Below are 20,133 nucleotides of genomic sequence, written 5' to 3'. Positions count from 1 at the left end.
GTCAGGACAAACTGTGCCAAAGTGGGAAATGGTTTTACAATGTAAATGAACATCCCTTAGGGACTAGGATGAGGTTTGTTTTCATTTGCTATGACCTAACCTCACATCTGTTGGGCTCAATGCAGGAATCATTGGAGGAGGCTCTATGGCCTGTGCTATGCAGGCCAGGCTAGGTGATCACAATGGGCCCTTGTGGCCTTAAACATCTATGAATCCGAATCCAAATTTCCTGAGTTCTTAACATTAAGGCATAAGCACTGGTGGCCCTTTGGGTGCAGGCTTTGCAGGCGTACTTGCTCTACATGGCTCCAGTGATAGTCACTTGCCTCTTCTTGAAGCAACAGCGCAGCCAAAGCTACTCCTCTGTGATGCAATGCTCATTCATTGTCAAGTCAGATGGACATGAATACTTCCCTCTCCTCCCTCCCGTGTCCTTACCACAGTCCGGGTTTCCACGTATCCGTGTTCCTGTCAGCTCCATGCCAAGCTGGTCAACACACCAGCACTCCCCACTGCTCTGGTCACACTGCATCTTCCTGTAGTATCCATCCTCATCACAGCTTGGAATGAAAATACCTGGGGAAAAATGACAGGAGTCTCCAAAATTGGGCCCAGTGTGAGAACAGGAAATATACAGTATAACAGCTACTGCTGCATTTGAAACATGGAGATGGACTCAGCTGTTCTAAAAGGCGTTACTGAACAAACGTCTCAGAAATCCAGCAACCTGCAGTGGACGCTGCCTCACAAGAAGGTGAAATACCAGGAGCATGCACAAAGGGGCAGGTCACAGAGTGCATTTATCAGAAGTTCAGGGGAAGAGCTCACGAAGCAAGAATGTCACAGCTGCATACAACTTATAACAAGGTCTCAGATGAGTCCAACAGTAACTCAGAGTAACATCGAAAGCATCACAATGAGAAATATACTAGTATTCTGAGGTGGGTAATATCTCAACTACAGGGAGGTGAAGGGGCTGAGGCTGATATCAACTCTGCTCAGAAGGAATGTGAAGGGCGAGAGAACTTCACAACCATGATTAACCCAACATTGTTAGCAATGCCAAGCCCAGGGGCCAGAAGCTGTGCCAGGACTAGATCCTGCTACAAGGGGAGAGAAGTCCATCCCATCCATAGTTACTGGGAAGTTTGCATGGCTCATGACTCACCAGGTTTCTTTTTTGCTGCTTCTTGGATCTGGATCCTTTCCAGCTCCACAAGACAGGGGGGCTCTGTAATACCCAAAAGAAACACCTCTTAGAGCTAAGTGGGCATCTCAGCACGCATGCCTGTTTCTATTTAGGGAGGACTCCTCCTCCAGAGATGGCCAGGGGACTGGTGGTGAACGAAAGATGAGAATCGCCTTCAACTGGTCAGAAGAACCAGGTTTGCTCAAGCTGTCTCCTCACTCAACCCCAGCCTCCCAGCTTCCTTTATGTGCTAATCAGGGAGCCCCTCCCCACCCCCAGCCTGTGGAATCTAGAGCCTTGGACAGAGGCAGGTTCTTAGTTAACTTCCTCACGGTCTCACTCTGTTAGAATGACACAGTCTGAAGAAGTGGCTGTTCTGTCAAGATCTTCCCATTCATCATCAGTGCCTCACCCAGTTCATTGTATAATGCGGGGCTGTCCTCATACTGGACATCAATGGAAATGTTAGGTAAGGTGACTGTTTTCTAAGTACATTCTGCTCTTTATTACCCTTTATATCTATTTATAGCAGTATATATATTACCACAGCCCCTTGTCTGGCATCTGGCTGCCTCGCTGCTTTTTGACCAGAAAGTGGTCAAAAGACAAATGCTAGAGCAGTGGCTCTCAAACTTTTTTACTGGTGACCCCTGTCACACAGCAAGTCTCTGAGTGCGATCCCCCTAATAAATTAAAAACACTTAAATATATTTAACATCATTATAAATGCTGGCAGCAAAGCAATTGGGGTGGAGGTTGACAGCTCATGACCCCCCCCACACCATGTAATAACCTAGCAACTCCCTGAGGGGTCCCGACCCCCAGTTTGAGAACCCCTGGGCTAGAGCAATATCTACCATCAGTGCCTGTGAATCACTCCACGCTGCCATCCTGAAATTCAGTTAATAGCCTGTCTGAACAGATGTGCCTTACTTTAGGCCCTGAATGTGACCAAAGCCTGGCTCAGGTGAACTGTCAGAGGAACTCAGTACAAAAGGTAGGAGCCTTTTCTGAAAATACCCTAGAACAGGGGCGGCCAAGCTGTGGCTCTTCAGAAGTTAATATGCTGCTCCTTGCATAGGCACCGACTCCGGGGCTGGAGCTACAGGCGCCAACTTTCTAATGTGCCAGGGGGAGCTCACTGCTCAACTCCTGGCTCTGCCACAGGTCCTGCCCCCACTCCACCCCTTCCTGCTCCTTCCCCTGAGCCTGCGATGCCCTTATTCCTCCCCCTTCACCCCCAGAGCCTCCTGCACGCCACAGAACAGCAGATCGGGAGGGAGGGAGAGGCGCTGATTGGCAGGGCTGCCAGTGGGTGGGAGGCGCTGGGAGAGGAGGGGAGGGGAGCTGATGAAGGGCTGGTGAGGTATTACTGTGGCTCTTTGGCAATGTACATTGGTAAATTCTGGTTCCTTCTCCGGCTCAGGTTGGCCACCTCTGCCCTAGAGATTTCTGTCCTGGGACCTGACAGCAGAGGCAGTCCAGGTGACCTTAGCTGCTGGAATAGGACACAGTAGGAGAGAGCTTCTGTAATCTGATTTCTTAAGAAAGTCAAACCAGCTGGGGCTTTACAGAAGCGGGCAGACATTTTGTGAGGTTACTGACTCTTGAATAGCCATATAGAATTGCTGACTGACAAGCCCATACAAAACAGTGCTCTCGCTAAAGGAAACCTGGTGACAACGCACTTTCTCTCCAGAAGCAGAAGCACCATTCGGCAGTGGAGACGTGGCCATCCTTATAGGTGTCACAGGAGTTGAAGAAGGGCCGGATGCAAATCTCATACTTGTCTAGGTTGATAGCTGCGAGCTCTGTCTGGTCCAGGAAAAGGTCATTGTTTGTGTCCAGCTTGGAAAACATCCAGCCAATGGAATCCTTGCAACTGGCCACCAGGCTCTTGTCCAGCACTGTGAGCAAACGGAGGGAATGGAGAAAGAGAGAGAACAGCAGAGATAGAGGAGTGAGAGTCAAATCAAAAGTGCCTTTATCCCCTCACCCACACCACCACCATGCACACAGGTACTGTCAGATGGCAGTGTCTCCTGGAAGGATGGATTATTAGCAATGGTCAAACTCACCGGCTGAATTGTGTGCGTAACCACAGGATTCAGGACAGAAAATAAAAAGGAGAAAAATGAAGACTGGGGACTGTCCTGGGATAGAGGGTTTCCTTGTCAGAGTGTCTGCAAAATCATTTAGGCTTTATCAGCTGAAGTGCTTCTGCTGCTTCTCACCCAAGAACAGCACCGCCTTGCTGTGTCCTTTCTGTGTCAGAGTGAATGGTGTGCTGGCATGAGGTGCCAGACTGGGGCAAACAGGCTGCTACGCACCCTTTATTTTCAGAGATCAGACCAATTTTGTCATGAATGCTTCCTTTTGAGGGCTGATGAAATACCCTGACCTTGTGACAGTGCCCTGACATGAGGCCATGACACTGATGTGGCCTAAGGGACCATGACATTGGAATGGAATGGAACTGCTGCAGGACACATTTATACAGGGTGAAGGAGGTCAGGAAGAGCTACAGGGAGGATCACAGGGCATAAAAGCTGAGCTCTGCAGAGTCTGAGTGCTTCACCCGAAGAGTCCTGCACTGTTGTGAACTGTAATCCCTGCCAGCTACGCACAGATCTGCACAGCATAGAGGCTGTGTCTCTGGGCAACACTCTTCAAACGCTGCTTCCCTTTCCCTGTTCACAGAGGGTACAAAGCAGCTGCCAGTTTGGCTCTGGATGGACTTCCTAGCAGCTGGAGAAAACAAACATGGCCCATGGTTCTGATTATCAGAGTTGAGGGAGGAAAACTCACGGGAAGGGGTGGCAGAGAAATGTCTGCCTCAAACACAGTTCCTACTGCTGATTTCATCAAATTAGTTCCCCCCAAGGAGCAATCAGCTCAGAGATTTTTGTTCACTGACATTTAAACTAACCAGATTCCTCCTGACTGAGCTCACTTCACACTCCACATGTGCTTTGGGACCAGGGAGGTACTCCGTTTTAATAGGCACACTGAAGCGTTTGCTTTGCTTGTGCTCACAGCAATTGGCAGAGCTGATGGGCCATGCAGAGACCTCTCTCATTATTCTGCCTGACCAGTGCGTATCTAACAATAATGGCTACAACCCCAACCAGCCAGGTTTCTGCATGGCCAACCTTTAGTCAATCCTAAAAGTTACTCAGTGGATCTTTCAGCCACTCAGAAAAGCTCTGTATGCATTAAAAACTATCATCTTTTTACCTGCATAGTAGGTCCTCGGATTGGCCATAACATACCACTGGAATAGTCTCAAAGCCAAGCAGAATGCAGCAGGTTAATAATGGCACACGCAGTAAGATTTACTCCACTGCACCAAAATAAAATGGTCTGATTGCCACCCTTCACTGGAATCATAAAGACATTTCAATAGAGCCATGCATCTGACGAAGTGGGTATTCACCCACGAAAGTTCATGCTCCAAAACGTCTGTTAGTCTATAGGATGCCACAGGATTCTTTGCTGCTCCAATAGAACATCATCACAGGAGATTTATATTATCATTTCATTCACTGCCGAGATGTGGCTGCTTCCAGAGTGGAATATGGGAGCTGTTTAGCAAAGCACAGCAGTACTACACAGCAGTTCAGCCTAGAATTTCAGTTTCCCACTGAAACTAGAGGGAGTTCAGGTAGGCAGAATGAAATTATCCAGGCTGGAACCTGACTGGAACTCCTGGGATGACATGCCTATTCTTACAAAAAGGATCTTTAATAACCACATGTGGTCAGGCGCCTGCTTTGAGATCTTAAAAACAGCAACACAAGGAACCCAATTTCCAACTAGCCCCATGCTAGAACATTGGTCCTGCACTGACTCAAAAGGAAGGATATCAGCCCCACTTCCTGTAGCACCGAGATGTTCTTTGGAGTTTTCCCTGCCAAATTCAGTCCTGATCCAACCCTGCTTACAGCAGGAGGTCTCATAAGGTCACAGCCCAAGGTTGTCCAACACCAAGGTACGGGTCTTGTCTGAAAATGAACCAGCTTCATCTTGGTATTTATATACCACATTGACCTTATCCTGGGACAACGTTCTCTCCCCGAGATTATGAGACAGATTCTCTGGCCACCAAGTTCACTGTGCGGTGCAAAGTGAATGTAAAACAGCTAGAGATTCCCCCTGGATGTGTGTAGGGGGACTCTCCACTAGAATAAAGCTAGAGCAGTCAGCTCCACCGTGTCTCTTGCACTGGAAACCTCTCCCTCAGTGTAAGGGGAAGGAGAAGTGTGTCAGGTGGGGAAGGGGAGTAGAGGAGTTTGGGTCTGTTTTGCCCAGTTCGCCATAGGTGGAAGGTCCCTGAGGGATCCTACCCCCTGCAGCTTTAAATAATTCTGGTGCCAAGCAACTGAAAATTAAGGACCTGCAATTGGCTCCCTGATAGACTCCCTCTCCACTGTACCTGAGCAGAGAATGGGCACAGTGGAGAATCAAGACACACACACACACACACACACACACACACACCCCTCCATGCATCTTGCACTGGAACTCACTCACCCAACACTCCCTGCTGGATACTTCTCAGCCCTGTGGGTTTCATCAGTAGCCTGCAATCTCCCATTTTAGCACAACACATCTGTGGCCTCTGAGCTATCAGCTATGAGGCTGATGTCAGGGAAAGCAGCACTGTGAATGCACTTTACTGTGCCTTGTTTCCCCATCTGCCCCCAGGACAATGACATGTACCACAAGCCCTGCCTGCCTCTCTCATGTAGGCCCCTCACCAAAATGCACATGACATCAGTAGGTCTCATTTGAGCTCGGCTGATCTAGATTAAGGGCATAGGTTGTGAAAAAGGTACCCAACATGTCAAACACATCTCATGCTGATGGACATACATGGCATGTCAGACAGCTGGCCTGAATGGAACGATCCACTGGAAATTCGGAACACTGTCGTCAGTGAATGCGTCTTGCAGCATAGGACTCCCACAGCCCACCTGAAAGCCTTTTAGACATGTCAGCAAGCACACTCCAGAATTCATGTGCCAAGCCACTGGTAATTTTGCTCTCCCAGTCCAATAATCTATGCTCCCTTTGGGGAGGAAACACTGCATTATTGGCATTAGGCCTGATTTAGGAATAAAGGAATGGAGATCCAATACCCAAGTCTTGGCCCAGCCCCATAGCTGATGTAAATTGGAATAGCTCTGTTGAAGTCAAGGGTACTACACTGATTTACACCAGCTAGGAACCTGGCCCCATGTCACCACTGACAGCATCAGGGAATTCACCCACTGTGGCTGTGGCCCTGATGCGGTTCCACTATTGGCAGCACTGGCATAGACAAGTTTCTGGCAGACACAGACATTGAAGCACTGGGCCACATAAATGTGTTAGAAGCAAGGTTAGACCATGGAATGCTTCAAACACTGGGGGCTGCCTGGAGTCCCACTGTCACTAGCACTCCCGCTGTCACTATAACCAGGAGAGCTGGACTGGTGGAAACAAAGGTGGGAGATTTGGGGCAAAAAAGCCAAGTGCAAGCATGCCCAGGAGTGACTGGTTTATGCCCTAAAGCAGGATGATTAATGTCCCTTATATATTTTTATCCTGGCTAATGAAACCACGGAGGAAATTCTGATTACATAGCCCAGTGTCTATTCCTTGTTTGAGCCCTACTAAGTTCTTCTCTTCAAAATACATTGTGGCAGTGAGTTCCACAGATTAACTAGGTGTTGTGTAAAAAAGGATGTATTTTTATCAGTTTTAGATTTGTTGCCTTTTCATTTAATTGAAAGCCCCCTTGTTCCTGAATTATGAGAAAGGTCAAAAAGTAAGGACAGGCCAGTGGAGGGAAAGGCTGTGCCAGGGCTATGGGTCTAGTCTGAGAGTGGGGTTCAACTTCCAGTTGTGTCACAGACTTCCTGTGTGGCCATGGGCAAGTCATTTAGCCTTTCTGTGCCTCAATCCCCATCTGTGAAACAGGGTTAATAGCACTCACCTACTTCATAGCAGCGTTGTGAGGAGAAATATATCACAGACTGAGGTGCTCAGATAGTGCATGAATGGGGGCCATATAAGTAGCTAAACACATGAATAAATAGTAGCACCTGATTCACCTTCTTTATACCATATTTACTGTTCGTTATTATATACCTCTAACAACAGCCTCTATTTCCCTTTTCTAAAGGAAATCATCCCAATCTATGTGCTTCCCCCTTATGGGGAGGAAAGTCTAATCATTTATATGGCCTTTCTCTGGACCCTCCTTCTTTGGCTGTGTTCTTTTTGAGGTAGGGTGATACTGTATAAAAGATATGCCTGTGTGACCATTAAACTACTGACAACAACAAGAGGCAAGAGAAACAGGTGTCTAGACCTTAGCAGGTATATGGTGGGATAGTGGCTATGCAGTGAGCTATAAGGGGCAAAAGTTCAGTTGCAGTGCCGCAATATGACAAATTGTAGACCATATTAATCGCGGTCTGCATTTCAGCTCACTCTGCCACAGAGGCGGGAAGAATGGAACTAATGGACACTGAACTTAGCAAACTGAAATGCCTGCACCAAACCTGACTGCCCTGAGCACAGTCTCCATCACTCTACAGACCTTTGTTCCCATATGAGGGAGGGGGGTTTGCGTGTCCACAAATGACAGACCTGCAGTTTCCGTACCATTCACTGGATTAGCCCCTGGGTTTCCAGAACTGTTCTGCTTGGAGTTCTCATGTAGGAGCTGGAACCAGTCCCGCAGACGGTCTCCCAGGTCTGCTAAGTCCTGCCCGGTACAAGTCTCTGGAAATTAAATGGCGAACTATTAAACAAGCATCCCAGCCGCCGGCAAGGGCTGAGAAGATGAAAATGGATGCCAGGATTGGATAGCTAGGGTAGTTACACCCAGCATGGGGCACAAACGTGGCTTCGGGAGCATGGAAACAGATGTACCCACCATTTCTGGGGATGGTGATAGAGGAGGCCTGTTGTCATAGTCACAAGGGCAGAGAGAAGTAAAAGGAGAAAGATGGGTAGGCAGTCCCAAAAGATCTCCCCTAATGCACTCCTCCAGCTTGTGAGCCTCCCAACAACCAGCACTCTCCCAGTCTTCACTGGCACCACCATCCTCACGCCTTCCCCAGATTTCTGGGCTGGGCACTCAGCCTGCCCTTGCATGACTTCTATCTCTTAGCTCCTGTTCTCCACAGCTGTTCTATGCTTTGTTGTGTCTAGATCTTCTGCCATATAAGAGATCACTCTGACGCAGAGTTAATGAACAAACTCCAGCTCTATTGGGGCTGCTTACAACTAAGCTTCTTTGATCTCCTGGTTTGTCAGACAGGCCCCCAAGAGGTGTCTCTTCCAAACAGTTCCCTCCAGAAAACAGTATGCTGCCTGAACGTGTCTGCTGGAACTTCCATATTGTTGAACATTGTCCATCTCACTGGGCTCCTGTCCGTACTGTCCCTGGTTCGCTCATCTTTTCTCCTCTCTCATTCTCTCTTGCCACCCCTTTGATTTCCATTCTTTTCTCCTTCTCCCTTTGTGCCTTCACTTCTTGCTCTCCCTTCTGTCGCTGTTATACTCCCTCTCCCTATTACAGGCTCTGCCTTTAGAGTCAAGACAGCTCCACCTGCATTATTATTTGTGTCCTCCCCTCCCCATCACAAGACATGCACTTTCCTTATATTTTATATCCATGGGGAATAAAACAAACTAGGTAGCAGCCTCTCTCTTACCTTGTTTGACATCTGTGGTTGAGGTGGGGCCATGCTCGGTTGGGCAGGGGCACTGGCCCTCACACTTCACTGCCAGGTGCTTGCTGCTTAGGCAGGCTTGCTGCTCCAGTTTACACTGAGAGAAGGAGCAGGAAGAGTCAGTGCAATAAGCATGATCCCGCTCTGAGTACTCCGCAGCTCACACCACCCAAACCATGTTTGATTCTTGGATGGCAAAAGAAACTCCAATCAATCCCCTGGGTAACAAGCATATTCCCAGCTGAGTGCAAAGCCCCAAAAGGTTCCAGGTGTGAGAGCAAGGAGTCGACTCACCACCTCCAGAATATGCATAACCAAGAAGGGGCCCAACAGAAATGTGCTCTTCTGAGTTTCATGTTTCCACGCTCCCCAGGGCTCTTTCCAAAAAGCAAGACCTCATGCATAGGGTCAATCCATTCCACTGACCTTGCAACTACTTTTGTGTAACCTTTTCAAGCAAGCTTAAGTCCAGGAGCAGAAGAGGTCTTAGCAGGGACCACCTTCTACCCAATCAGCAATATTGGCTATACAGAACCAAATAGGCCAGATCATTCCAATCAACCTTGCTTTCTGTTATTTCATCCCTACTCTCAGGCTCTTTGTACTGAGCTCCCCGTGTAAGGTGCATTTCTTGCAGCCCTGCTAAATCAGGGTGCAGAGGGGGGGATAGACTATACCCATTTAGAAATCTGTGAGGAAGCACATGCACTTTTCTGGCAGCTCTGAAAGCTGAGGATAAAGGCTTAACTGATACAGATTCCCATCTTCTAGTTACCAGATCTACAGGCAACAAAACGAGGTCAGCACAGATTTCCCAAACGAGCTGTGATTCACTACTGAGCCATGCTGCCCTGTAAAGCTTTGGTGTACTGTACACAATGCACAGTATATCCGCTGCTAATGTTACCACCACAGCACCGTGCAGAATCCAGCACCGAGTGATACCACATACCCGGCATGAGCTCACGTCACCCCTCCCAGTCCCCTTATGGACAACTGAGACAAACTCCTCAGTCAGTTCTGTGCCTCAGCACCAAGCCCAGGGAGCGTGGCTAAGGAACTGTCGCAGATACAGCTGTGAATGCTAATGCAGACCTGAGCTGCGGTACTATAGCTGGCCCTTCACTGGAAGCCATGAAGCACAGCTGCTCCCCGGAGCTACCCCTTTGACACCCACCCTCCTCATCAGTATATGAGCCTTGTCCGCCCCACTCACCACAGAGTTGTAAGTGTGTCCATCAGAGCCGCAGACAGATGTAAGCTGGGTCATGTGACATGGTTTGCAAAAGCTTTCTTTGTTTCCATGGTGTTTCAGGGCAGGTTGCTTGATTCTATCCATGGGGACAAGGGGGGAGAGAGAGAGAGAGAGAGAGAGATGGATAGGTGCTAGGCAGGTTCACCCACACCTCCTCGCTTCCCAACAGAACTTGCTCAAGGCTTTTGCTCCTTGGTTCCCCAAAGAAATCCGTTATTCTTATTATTCTGTGGTAAATTGTTCTCACTTTGCAGGCCCGCAGGCAGCTGTTCACCTACCTGTCAAACTGGGGGGAGGGAAGGGAGGAAGGCCGCTGTAAGGGGAAGGATGAAAGTGATTTTTGGAGCAACCTATTTAGAACTGAAGCCCAAGTGATACTGGAGTTGATTGTCGTACCTGGGTCTCAAGACCACAAGGGAAGGCAGGTGGGAGGTGGCTCTCCAGTCCCCAGGGAACAATTGGTACAAGAGCAGAGACAACAAGGTGATTCTTAAAGGCCACATAAAAACAAATGGGGGAGACACCAACATTATAGGGTGCAATGGCAATGGGCTCAGGCAGGGCCAGTCTGCCTGAGGGGCCTGGTGGTAATCAGTGTCTCGTTAATGCAGTTCTGACTGCTGGAACTGGAACAAACCACCACCCCAAAGTACGATGTGAGGAGGGCTTTCTTCATTGCGGGCTGTTGGGATAACGAGGCCTACAACTTTACCTAATTGAAAGCTCAACCGTAAAGAGTGAAAGTTCATAAATTGTCACAGTGACTAGTTATATACAATTGTTTAAGAAAAGATATAAGAAGGAGCTGGGAAGACTGCATTAATTTAAACAGGAAGGGATTTACTGATACCACTCAAGGGCTGTGTTAAGATTATCACTGGTAAATGAGGAGTAGAAGACCGGAAATCAGTGAACTAAAATTGGAGTCAAGAAATTAGGCCTATTTAGGGTGACCAGATGTCTTGATTTTATAGGGACAGTCCCGATTTTGGGGTCTTTTTCTTCTATAGGCTCCTATTACCCCCCGTCCCAATTTTTCACACTTGCTGTCTGGTCACCCTAGGTTTATTGGTGGACAAAATGATGAGGATGGACTATCCTGCCCACCACTCCCTGTTTGGAGTCCTCAGAAAGAGACTTTGGGAGAGGGAGTGTCAAACTGGCTACTGTGATGCTGGATGGCTGAATGAAGAGAGGAGGGGAAGGAATGAGTTTCACCATCATGGCTGGCAGCCCCACCATCTCCTGGGACCCCAGACCTTCTTCATCCTAATCCTGAAAATTGTCCTGACCAGAGGGACCCAGATGACATCGCCACTTCCACTGGCTTCAGCTGAACTCCAAATACCACCTGGGATGTTAGACTTTGTCACCCTCTACCTGTGTATGTTCTTTTCCTTCCCCACCATATTTCTTGTCTTCCCTATTCCTCTCCGTTTTGCTTCTGTCTGTAAGAGTCTGGCTTAAATGGCCAACAGGGTACATTTTGCAACATTGCTGTCAGCCTGTGATCAGAAAGAGGCAGCTAAATGTAATGCCCTGAACAGCCCGATGCTGGTACAAATTTGCCAAGTCTCAGACTGGCTGATAAGTCCATGTACTGGGCCTGTGTTTCTGCAGCAGAGAGGTTGCAAGCAAGAGTCAACACCAGTGACACAAACATCATTTTCTATCCTTGCTAGTCTTTTTTCTACCTTTTTGTGTGAGTTTGGTTTGGTTTGGTTTGGTTTGTCTTCTAGGAAATGGGATCAGATTGTAACAATAACAGAAACAACAGCTCCAGACCATCTGAATTAACTTCTCTTTTCCCAAAAAGGACAGTTATTACCATCTTTCATATAATCCTAAACACTGTCAAATAAGAGGTTTTCCTTCTAAAAATCTCTTCAGCTACAGAGAAAGGGAACAAGGAATGTTGCTAAAATGAAAGCCTTAATGTTTACATTCCAAAGGTTTTAACTATTTCACTTTCTTTTTTGTGTCTTTAATAGAAGGCTAACAGAATTTTTAACGGTTTGTTTGCCATGGAACCAATCAGGCTGAGGTCTTTGTGTACCAAACCCCGAACCTTGTTTAAAACTATTTAATATTGGACAGTGACTGGGTTATGTTAACACCTTTGGGCCCATATATTCCATTTCAATTAATACAATAGGACATGTGACTCTGGGAACTCTCTTGCTCCCTGCTTGCCAGCCTATGCCTGAAGCATTATTCCGGGCAAGGCCCAAAACCTTTTTGTTTCCTATTTAGTTTGGAGGAGTAGGGTTTCTATTCCACTTCATGTGCTTTGCTGGCTATGGGGATCTTCCAGACATAGCACAAACATGCCAGTATTTTACTAGGCTATGTCTACACTTATTGCAGAGTACACACACTGCATACCCCCTAGCACAGACATAAGTAGTAGTGTAAGCGGTAGGGCACTGCTTAGTGAGGAGAGTAAAAACACACAAAAACCACGGGGTATATATCCTACATGGCTCACTACACGCACAAGTGGTGCTTCCCTGTCTACACTGCTATGTTTAACAGCGTAGTGTCTCAATGACAGAGCCTTTCCACACGACCGGGAAAAGTCTCTGGTGGGTGGAGGCATCAGGGAAAGATTCCGGCAGATCCCTGCTGCCAGAGCCTTTCTCCTCTGCCTCCCTCCTGCGACAGCCTTCCACTGAGGCATGTAGCTACATATCACAGTGTGGTCACAGCCTGCTTTTCGCTGTGGCACTTAGCTACACATACCCTACATGCTGCCGCCAGTGCAGACAAGGCCTTTAAGTGCTGTTGGTAACTATTTCTGTTATGGCGCCCAGGGCCCTTCAGGCATGCATTCATTGTTCTTAAGATCAAATCTTGGGGGAAAGGGAGATCACCTCTGAAGACACTAAGTGCCAAGATCACCTTTATTTATAACCAGTCTGTGGCGCTGCCCCAAGCCCATTCATGGCATTGAGGAAAACAGGAGGGGTTCAGAGCAAGTTACCTCCAAGTTCCATCCTCCTAGAAAGGGGGTGGGCTGGTTCTCCTATGTTCCCACACCCTAATGGCCTGCCAAGGTCCCTCCAACTGACGTTGTTTTGTCCCTGCTACTCCATGTTCCCATCCCTAGAGAGGGTTCTGTCTTTACCGCTCAGGGCCCAAAACTGCAACAAGAACAGCCATACCCAGAATACACTGCCAGTTGTAAAAGACTCAGCCAGAAACTTTAAAGTGTGGGATATAAGGAGGTTCAGAACAAAAATTATGCTCAGTCTTTCCTGTCCAATAAAGCCCAGTGCTCTTAAAGCATTCCTGCTCTGTCCCCGGTACTGCAGCTTGAGGGAAGAATCTACCTGGCCTCAAGTGGATAGAAAAATCCAGGCCAAGTTTCACCTCTGTTGATTAAGAAAGTCTTTCCTAATGTCAGATTGTGCAGGCTCCCCGAGTCTGCCTGTCACACAGGAATAAAGATGAGAAGAATGTGACTTGGATTTCTGTGTCCACTGAGAGCTGACGATGTGGATAGCAACAGCATCCAACCACCTGTCCATCACTCCCATTTAATGCCTGGCTTAGCAATAATGTGGCCTACTGGCGTCTAGCACTGTTAAAAACACTGGTAAACTGGGCCATACCACTTTCTCTTTTCCTCAGTCTGTTTGCAATGTATCTTTGTTATAGAGCTAGGGTTATTTATCTTTTAAAAGCTTTGATCTGTTTTTCTTATAAAACAAACAAAACAGATCAAAAAACATTCCCAGCTGCTCTGCATTTACAGTCAACTTCAGAATAATAAAACAGTGTGTGTTGGTGCAGCAGAATAAAAAAAAACAAAAAACCACTGGTAAGAATTAGGAAACAAGAAAAAGTTCTCCCATAGGAGTCAAGAAGATTATTATAAAGAGCAGTGAATTCAAGAACTGATTTTAAATTAATGGACTAATACCATTTGCAGCATCTGTCCACGTCTGATCCTGCCAAAAATGATCACTAGAGTACATCTCTCTGCATGACCTCCTAACTATGACCTTACCCCTTTATAGCACTGTTTGCCAAGTGAGATTGTTCACGTCACTATTTTTCCAGAGCATAGGAATTGGCACAGTACGCAAGCATGTCACCGGTCCTAATGGACATTTCTGGAATCCGTGGAAGAGAGACTGAGGGGAGGGAGGGGGAATGCCTCTGTATTCTTAGTGCAATAAATTGTAACAAGGACAATCCCATTTCAGAAATCTTGCACAAACCCAAGACCCTCTCTTACCTGTGCTCTAACTTTTTGCGGCTAATACACATAGCCCTCTGGTAGCCCTGGGCAATGCAAACTTTGTGCCGGCTACACTTCACTTTCTGGCAGGGGTCCTTGGTTGTGTCCAAAGCTGAAGACAGAAAAAGAAAGTGAATAGCTAGTATACCAAACACTTACCAGCTCCGCTACGTTTGCTATGCACCCTAAATGAGGCAGGAGAGTCTCAATGAGGACTGCCTCAATGTAGGTCTTGTGTCTTAATATTCATTTTAGAAGGGCACACAACACAAGAGATGAACATCTGTAATAGCCATTTTAAAGCTGGTACTTGCCATGGCTTAGAATCTGGATGTTATATGTTGCTGACTATTGGGAAAGGACTAGAGGACAGTGAAAAATGGGAACACCATGAACATTTCTCAAAAAGTTTAGCCATTTTTTTCCAATCAGAATTTGGATTTTTTTCTACCAGCTCTATGCCTGGTCAAAAAGCAGAATGAAATTTTTGCAAAATAATTTGTCCAGTTTTATGCACTGACACTTCAATGAAACATTTTGCTGCAAAATCAAAATTTGTAAAATTTCAACCCAGTCTATACAGGATTTTGTGTTAAACAGATTTTATGGGCTTCTGTAAAAAGCTTGTTTCCCCAGAACAGAGAATGTTCTAGAGCATAGGGTTGTCCTGTACTCCTTTTTCAAAGGGTAGCTCCGGCAACACTGTATTATCTGACTACAACGTGTACTGCAGTTTAAGAAAAGTGCAGTCAAGTGGTCTCAGCATAGGATTGGGAGCCATGAACGTCCAAATTTTAAACCTTGCTCTACCGCAGACTCTCCAAATGATCTTTGTTGAGTCATTTCACATTTACTTTCGTGTCCTCCTTCAAATCCATCTTTAAAACTCTCCTTTGCTATGACGACAAAAGCTTTGACAATAGTTAGGCAGCTGTTCTCAGACCCCTGCCTATCATGCTGATCAATACTGTCTCATTGTTTTCTTGTATTCCTCCAACTGTCTGTCTGTCTGTCTGCATCTATCTGTTCATTCTTGTCTTGTACTTGGATTGTAAATTCTTTGTGGCAGGGACCTACTTTTTGTTCTGTGTTTGTACAGTGCCTGGGGTGAGTTAACATTTAGAAGGTGCTAAGTATAACTAACAGCATAGAGAGATAGTGTCAACAAAACGACATGTATTTATTTGCTCGCATTCTGAATTGCGAAAAATATCAGCTCACTGGGGTCCTATCTATAGAATAGCAAGAAGTCAGCTTGTCATGAACAGCATTAGTCACTGATGAGCTGCTTTCTTGCTGGGGCAGCACTCAGAGGGATTCAGCTTGAGTCACTGCAGCCCCATGCTCAGGCAGATTAAAGACCAGGAAGGAGCCTGTCCTTTCCAAATCAGGACGTGATGGATAACACAATAAAAGCTAACTAAGCACAAAGCCACAAACTCGTTGATGTCTGTTACAGACCAAACAAATCTAGTCGGGGACGGAATGACCAGCTCCTTATGCACCTAACTATAATGTGTAGGAAAAATTTCTGCATGATTTCAACTGAGTGACATACGCTGGAGATCTCATGCTAACAGTACTAAAACATTCTTGGTATTTTTAAATATTACAGATGACAATTTCCTAACTCAAAAAGTGTTGCATCCAACACAGGGGAATTCTATATTAGATCTCGTCTTCACAGATAAAAAGGACCTTATCACAGAATTAAAAATTAATGGTAGCTTAGATACAAGTGATCATGACTTGATCACATTTATAATGTGCAAACAGAATAATGTCCAGACTAGTATTATATATACTTTGTGCTTTAAAGGGGCCAATTTTACAAAGCTGAAAATGATTATGCACCAAATCAGCCAGGGGAAATAATTTAATCAGATAATGTGAATGATCATTGGGAATTGTTTAAGGATGCTTTACTAGATGCTGAAAAATCTACTATTGAGGAAGAAGGCCATATTGGTTCAAAAACCAACTTGGTTTAGAGGGGTAGAGACGGCAGCTACAAAAATTGAAAAATAATATATAACAAAGGGTAATTTGGTATCAATAAATATAAATCAAAAGCTAGGAGTTGTAGAAAACTGATAAGGAAAGCAAAAGGTCACAAGGCAAAATCTGTGGCCAGCAGAGTTAAGGAGAATAAGAAGTATATTAGGAACAAAAATAATTTGGACAATGGTCAATTACTAGATGGAAATGGTAGTATTATCAATAACAATGCAGATAGGCAGCAGTATTCAATAAATATTACTGTTCTGCATTTGGGGAAAAACAGATGACACAGAAATGATGATAACTCTCTTTCTATTCCACTAGCATCTTAGGAGAATGTTAAATAGCAGCTACTAAATTTAAACATTTTTAAATCAGCAGGTCCAGATAACTTGCATTCAAGAGTTTTAAAAGAGCTGGCTCAGCAGCTCACTGGACCATTAATGTTGATTTTCAATAAGGTTTGTAACAGTGGGGAATTCCAAAAGACTGGAAGAAAGCTAACGTTGTGCCAACACTTAAAAAGGGTAAATGGGATGACCTGTGTAATTATAGGCCTGTCAGTCTGACATCATTCCTGGGCAAGATAATGGAGTGGCTGATATGGGACACAATTAGTAAAGAATTAAAGAAGGGTAATATAATTAATGCCCTTAACTTGGGTTTATGGAAAATAGATCCCATCAAACTAACTAGATTTTTTTTATTAGATTACAAGTTTGTCTGATAAAGGTAATAGTGTTGATATATACTTGGACTTCTGTAAGGCATTTGACTAGACACTGCACAACATTTTGATTTTAGTTTTTTAATCAAATAAAATTAACATGGCACACACTGAATGGATTAAAAGCTGACTGACAGGTATCAAAATATAACTGTAAACAGGGAATCATCATTGGGGGGAGAGGTTAGTGCAGTTCCCCCAAGGATCTGTTCTTGGACCTATGCTATTTTACATTTTTATCAGTGACCTGGGACATAAAATCATCACTGATAAAGTTTGCAGATGACACAAAAGTTGTGGGAGTGGTAAATAATGAAGAGGGCAGTTAACAGACAGAGCGATTGGAATTTCTTGGTAAGCGGGGTGCAAATAATGTGTGTTTTAATACAGCTAAATGTAAATGTATACAGCTAGGAACAAAGAATGTAGGCCATACTTACAGGATGGGGGACTCTAACTAGGGAAGCAGGGACTCTGAAAAAGATTGGGGGTTGTGGTGGATAATCAGCTCAACATGGGCTCTCAGTGTGACCCTGTGGCAAAAGGCACTAATGCGATCCTTGGATGCATAAACATCCAAACTGAATAGGAGTGGAGAGGTTATTTTACCTCTGTATTTGGCACTTGTGCTAGTGCTGTTGCAATATTATATCTAGTTCTGGTGCCCGCAATTCCAGAAGGACGTTGATAAATTGGAGAAGGTTCAGAGAGGAGCCATGAGAATGATTAACGGATTAGAATACATGTCTTACAGTGACAGACTTGAGGGGCTCTATTTATTTGAACAAAAAGAGAAGGGTAAGGGGTTACTTGATGACAGTCTATAAGTACCTAAATGGAGAACAAATATTTGATCATGGGCTCTTCAATCTAGCAGAGAAATGTGTAACACCATCCAATGGCTGGAAGTTGAAGCTCGACAAATTCAGACTGGAAATAAGGTATACACTGTTAACAGTGATGGCAATCAACCATTGGAAAAATTTACCAAGGGTCACGGTGGATTCTCCATCACTGGCGATTTTTAAATCAGCAATCTATGTTTTTCTAAAAGATCTGCTCTAGGAGTTGTTTTGGGGAAGTTCTGTGGCCTGTGTTATACAGGAAGTGAGACCAGACGATCACAGCAGTGGCCTTGGAATCTATGAATCTATAAATTAGGTAAAACTAATTTCTGCCATGCTTCTTCTGTTCCTCCAGTTTGATAAAACTGCACTTGGGGGCCAATTCAAGCACTGCAAAGAAACAAGCATAAGATTTTTTAATGCTTCACATGCTGGGTCTCAGATGTAGTCCAACCCTCCGTGAACACAATCTCCTACTGCCCAGAGAACCTCCTCATGGACAGATGACCAGCTGCAGCAGGCAGCATTGGTTGCTATTAGAGCTGCTATCAAACTGCTCTTGACACCAACACATGCCTGGTGTTTCACAGCCTTTCACAAGTGAGTGTAGATGGTGTTGCATAATAGCACACAGCAGACCCAGCCCTGGCTGAAGGGAAATCCAGCATTAGGCACAGCAACGGGGCAACAGTACACCTCTAGCAGGATGGGCCAGTATCCTGCAGCCAATACAGGGATCATGCCCCAATGGGAACAACATTCAGGTACCTGTTAGGAGTGCAGTAAAACTGTGCAGAGGGGCTGGGGACAGGTGGATCAACACTCAGTAAAGGGCAGTGGATGCCTCATAGCAAATCCTGAAATACATCCTATTCTGATTCAATTTAGCCTACTTGTCATATTTCCTGAGTGGGTTTCTTCATTCATTTGTATGACTAGTGATAGCTTCATAAAGATAGGATCATTGCTTCTTCAAGTACATTCTCCCTGAACCTGAAACAAGAATCGTCAATGACTTCACAATCCTAACCTGTTTCCAGAGCAATTCATTGTGGAGTCAAAATAAAGAGCCTGACTTCAACTGGAGAATCAGCAACAGGAGCAGATGAAAACAAAACAACAATGCCTAGCATTTATATAGTGTCTTTACAAAAGTTGCCAAGGGAGATCATTTAACTCTACACACTGAAGTATAGTAAACACAGGGCTGGATCACAACTGCAGCAGCACGCAGCATCCCTACCCAAACCTTCAGCATCCAAGTGAAAAATACTGTAACATGCTGAATCTGCAGGGAAAATGCAGGCGGAATTTACTCAAGCTGGAATTTAGCCAGGACATGGACTTTTACTAAAGTGGAATGAGATCTTTAATGACCACAGTGGTTAAGACCTCAGTTTAAATCTCATCCAACAGAGGGCACCTCCATTGTCCCTTCACTGGCTGCTGGGGCTCAGAAGGAAGAGCCGCACCCACTGAATTGGCAGCTCCACTTGCTGCGTTTCCTGAGGGGTACAAAAGTTCTGTTTCCACACAAGAATCAGAACATGTCTCAGAAAGGGCTTCAGTTCAGAGCCACAGGACTTTCTATAAGGACCTTTCAAGGAAAAGTCAGCAGCTCCTTAAAAAGTGAGCACAACCAAGAAATAAAGTTACCTTCATCAACTGGCTGATTATCTTCCCAGCTCTTGATATAGTCATCCTAGTGAAGGAAGAGAGAGAACAGCTTAGTCAACAGAACATGCAAAATATCAAAATCCAAATGCTCAGAACAATGAGCCTGATCAATGCTTAGAGGTAACACTGGCCCGGGGGTGTAACAATGATGCCTTCTTCATGGCTGGGACTCTAGCAGAGGGCCACACATATGGTTTCAAAGACAATGCAAAGATTCATATTGTGTTTGTTTATTCTTTGTGTTCTGCGTTGCTGGTGAGGGGAATTTGGTCCTCTTGGAAACAGAAAGGCCTAGTTCTCTGTCTCTCTCATACACATGCACACACCTACCTCTGCTAACATTACTGACCTGTAACATACAAAACCTTGTTTGCCTCACACATACAGAGCTCTGCAGATCCACTGCTCAGGAGTGAGATTTTCATACATTCAAGTATCCAGCCTGCTCATAGAACTGCGCAGA

The 20,133-nt window shown here is 45.5% G+C and overlaps 1 protein-coding gene across 4 annotated transcripts in view; it reads right to left on the bottom strand.

Annotated features, from left to right (window-relative positions):
* Window positions 1–20,133, bottom strand: part of SPOCK2 (SPARC (osteonectin), cwcv and kazal like domains proteoglycan 2) — a 60,705-nt gene that overhangs the window by 11,133 nt on the left and 29,439 nt on the right. For 2 of the 4 annotated variants that reach the window (XM_030569129.1, XM_030569128.1), the window contains 8 exons: window positions 19,650–19,695; window positions 14,418–14,532; window positions 10,136–10,250; window positions 8,902–9,016; window positions 7,829–7,963; window positions 2,878–3,096; window positions 1,169–1,231; window positions 439–576 (listed from right to left, as the gene is read on the bottom strand). In XM_030569129.1, coding sequence (XP_030424989.1) covers window positions 439–576; window positions 1,169–1,231; window positions 2,878–3,096; window positions 7,829–7,963; window positions 8,902–9,016; window positions 10,136–10,250; window positions 14,418–14,532; window positions 19,650–19,695 — 946 coding nt within the window. The remainder of the gene's footprint in view (window positions 1–438; window positions 577–1,168; window positions 1,232–2,877; window positions 3,097–7,828; window positions 7,964–8,901; window positions 9,017–10,135; window positions 10,251–14,417; window positions 14,533–19,649; window positions 19,696–20,133) is intronic. The other 2 variants (XM_030569131.1, XM_030569130.1) reach the window with 1 other exon arrangement.

This window comes from Gopherus evgoodei, chromosome 7 (genome assembly GCF_007399415.2).
Source record: "Gopherus evgoodei ecotype Sinaloan lineage chromosome 7, rGopEvg1_v1.p, whole genome shotgun sequence".
Taxonomy (NCBI): Eukaryota; Metazoa; Chordata; order Testudines; family Testudinidae; genus Gopherus; species Gopherus evgoodei.
This window is presented reverse-complemented; position numbering and strand designations above follow the sequence as displayed.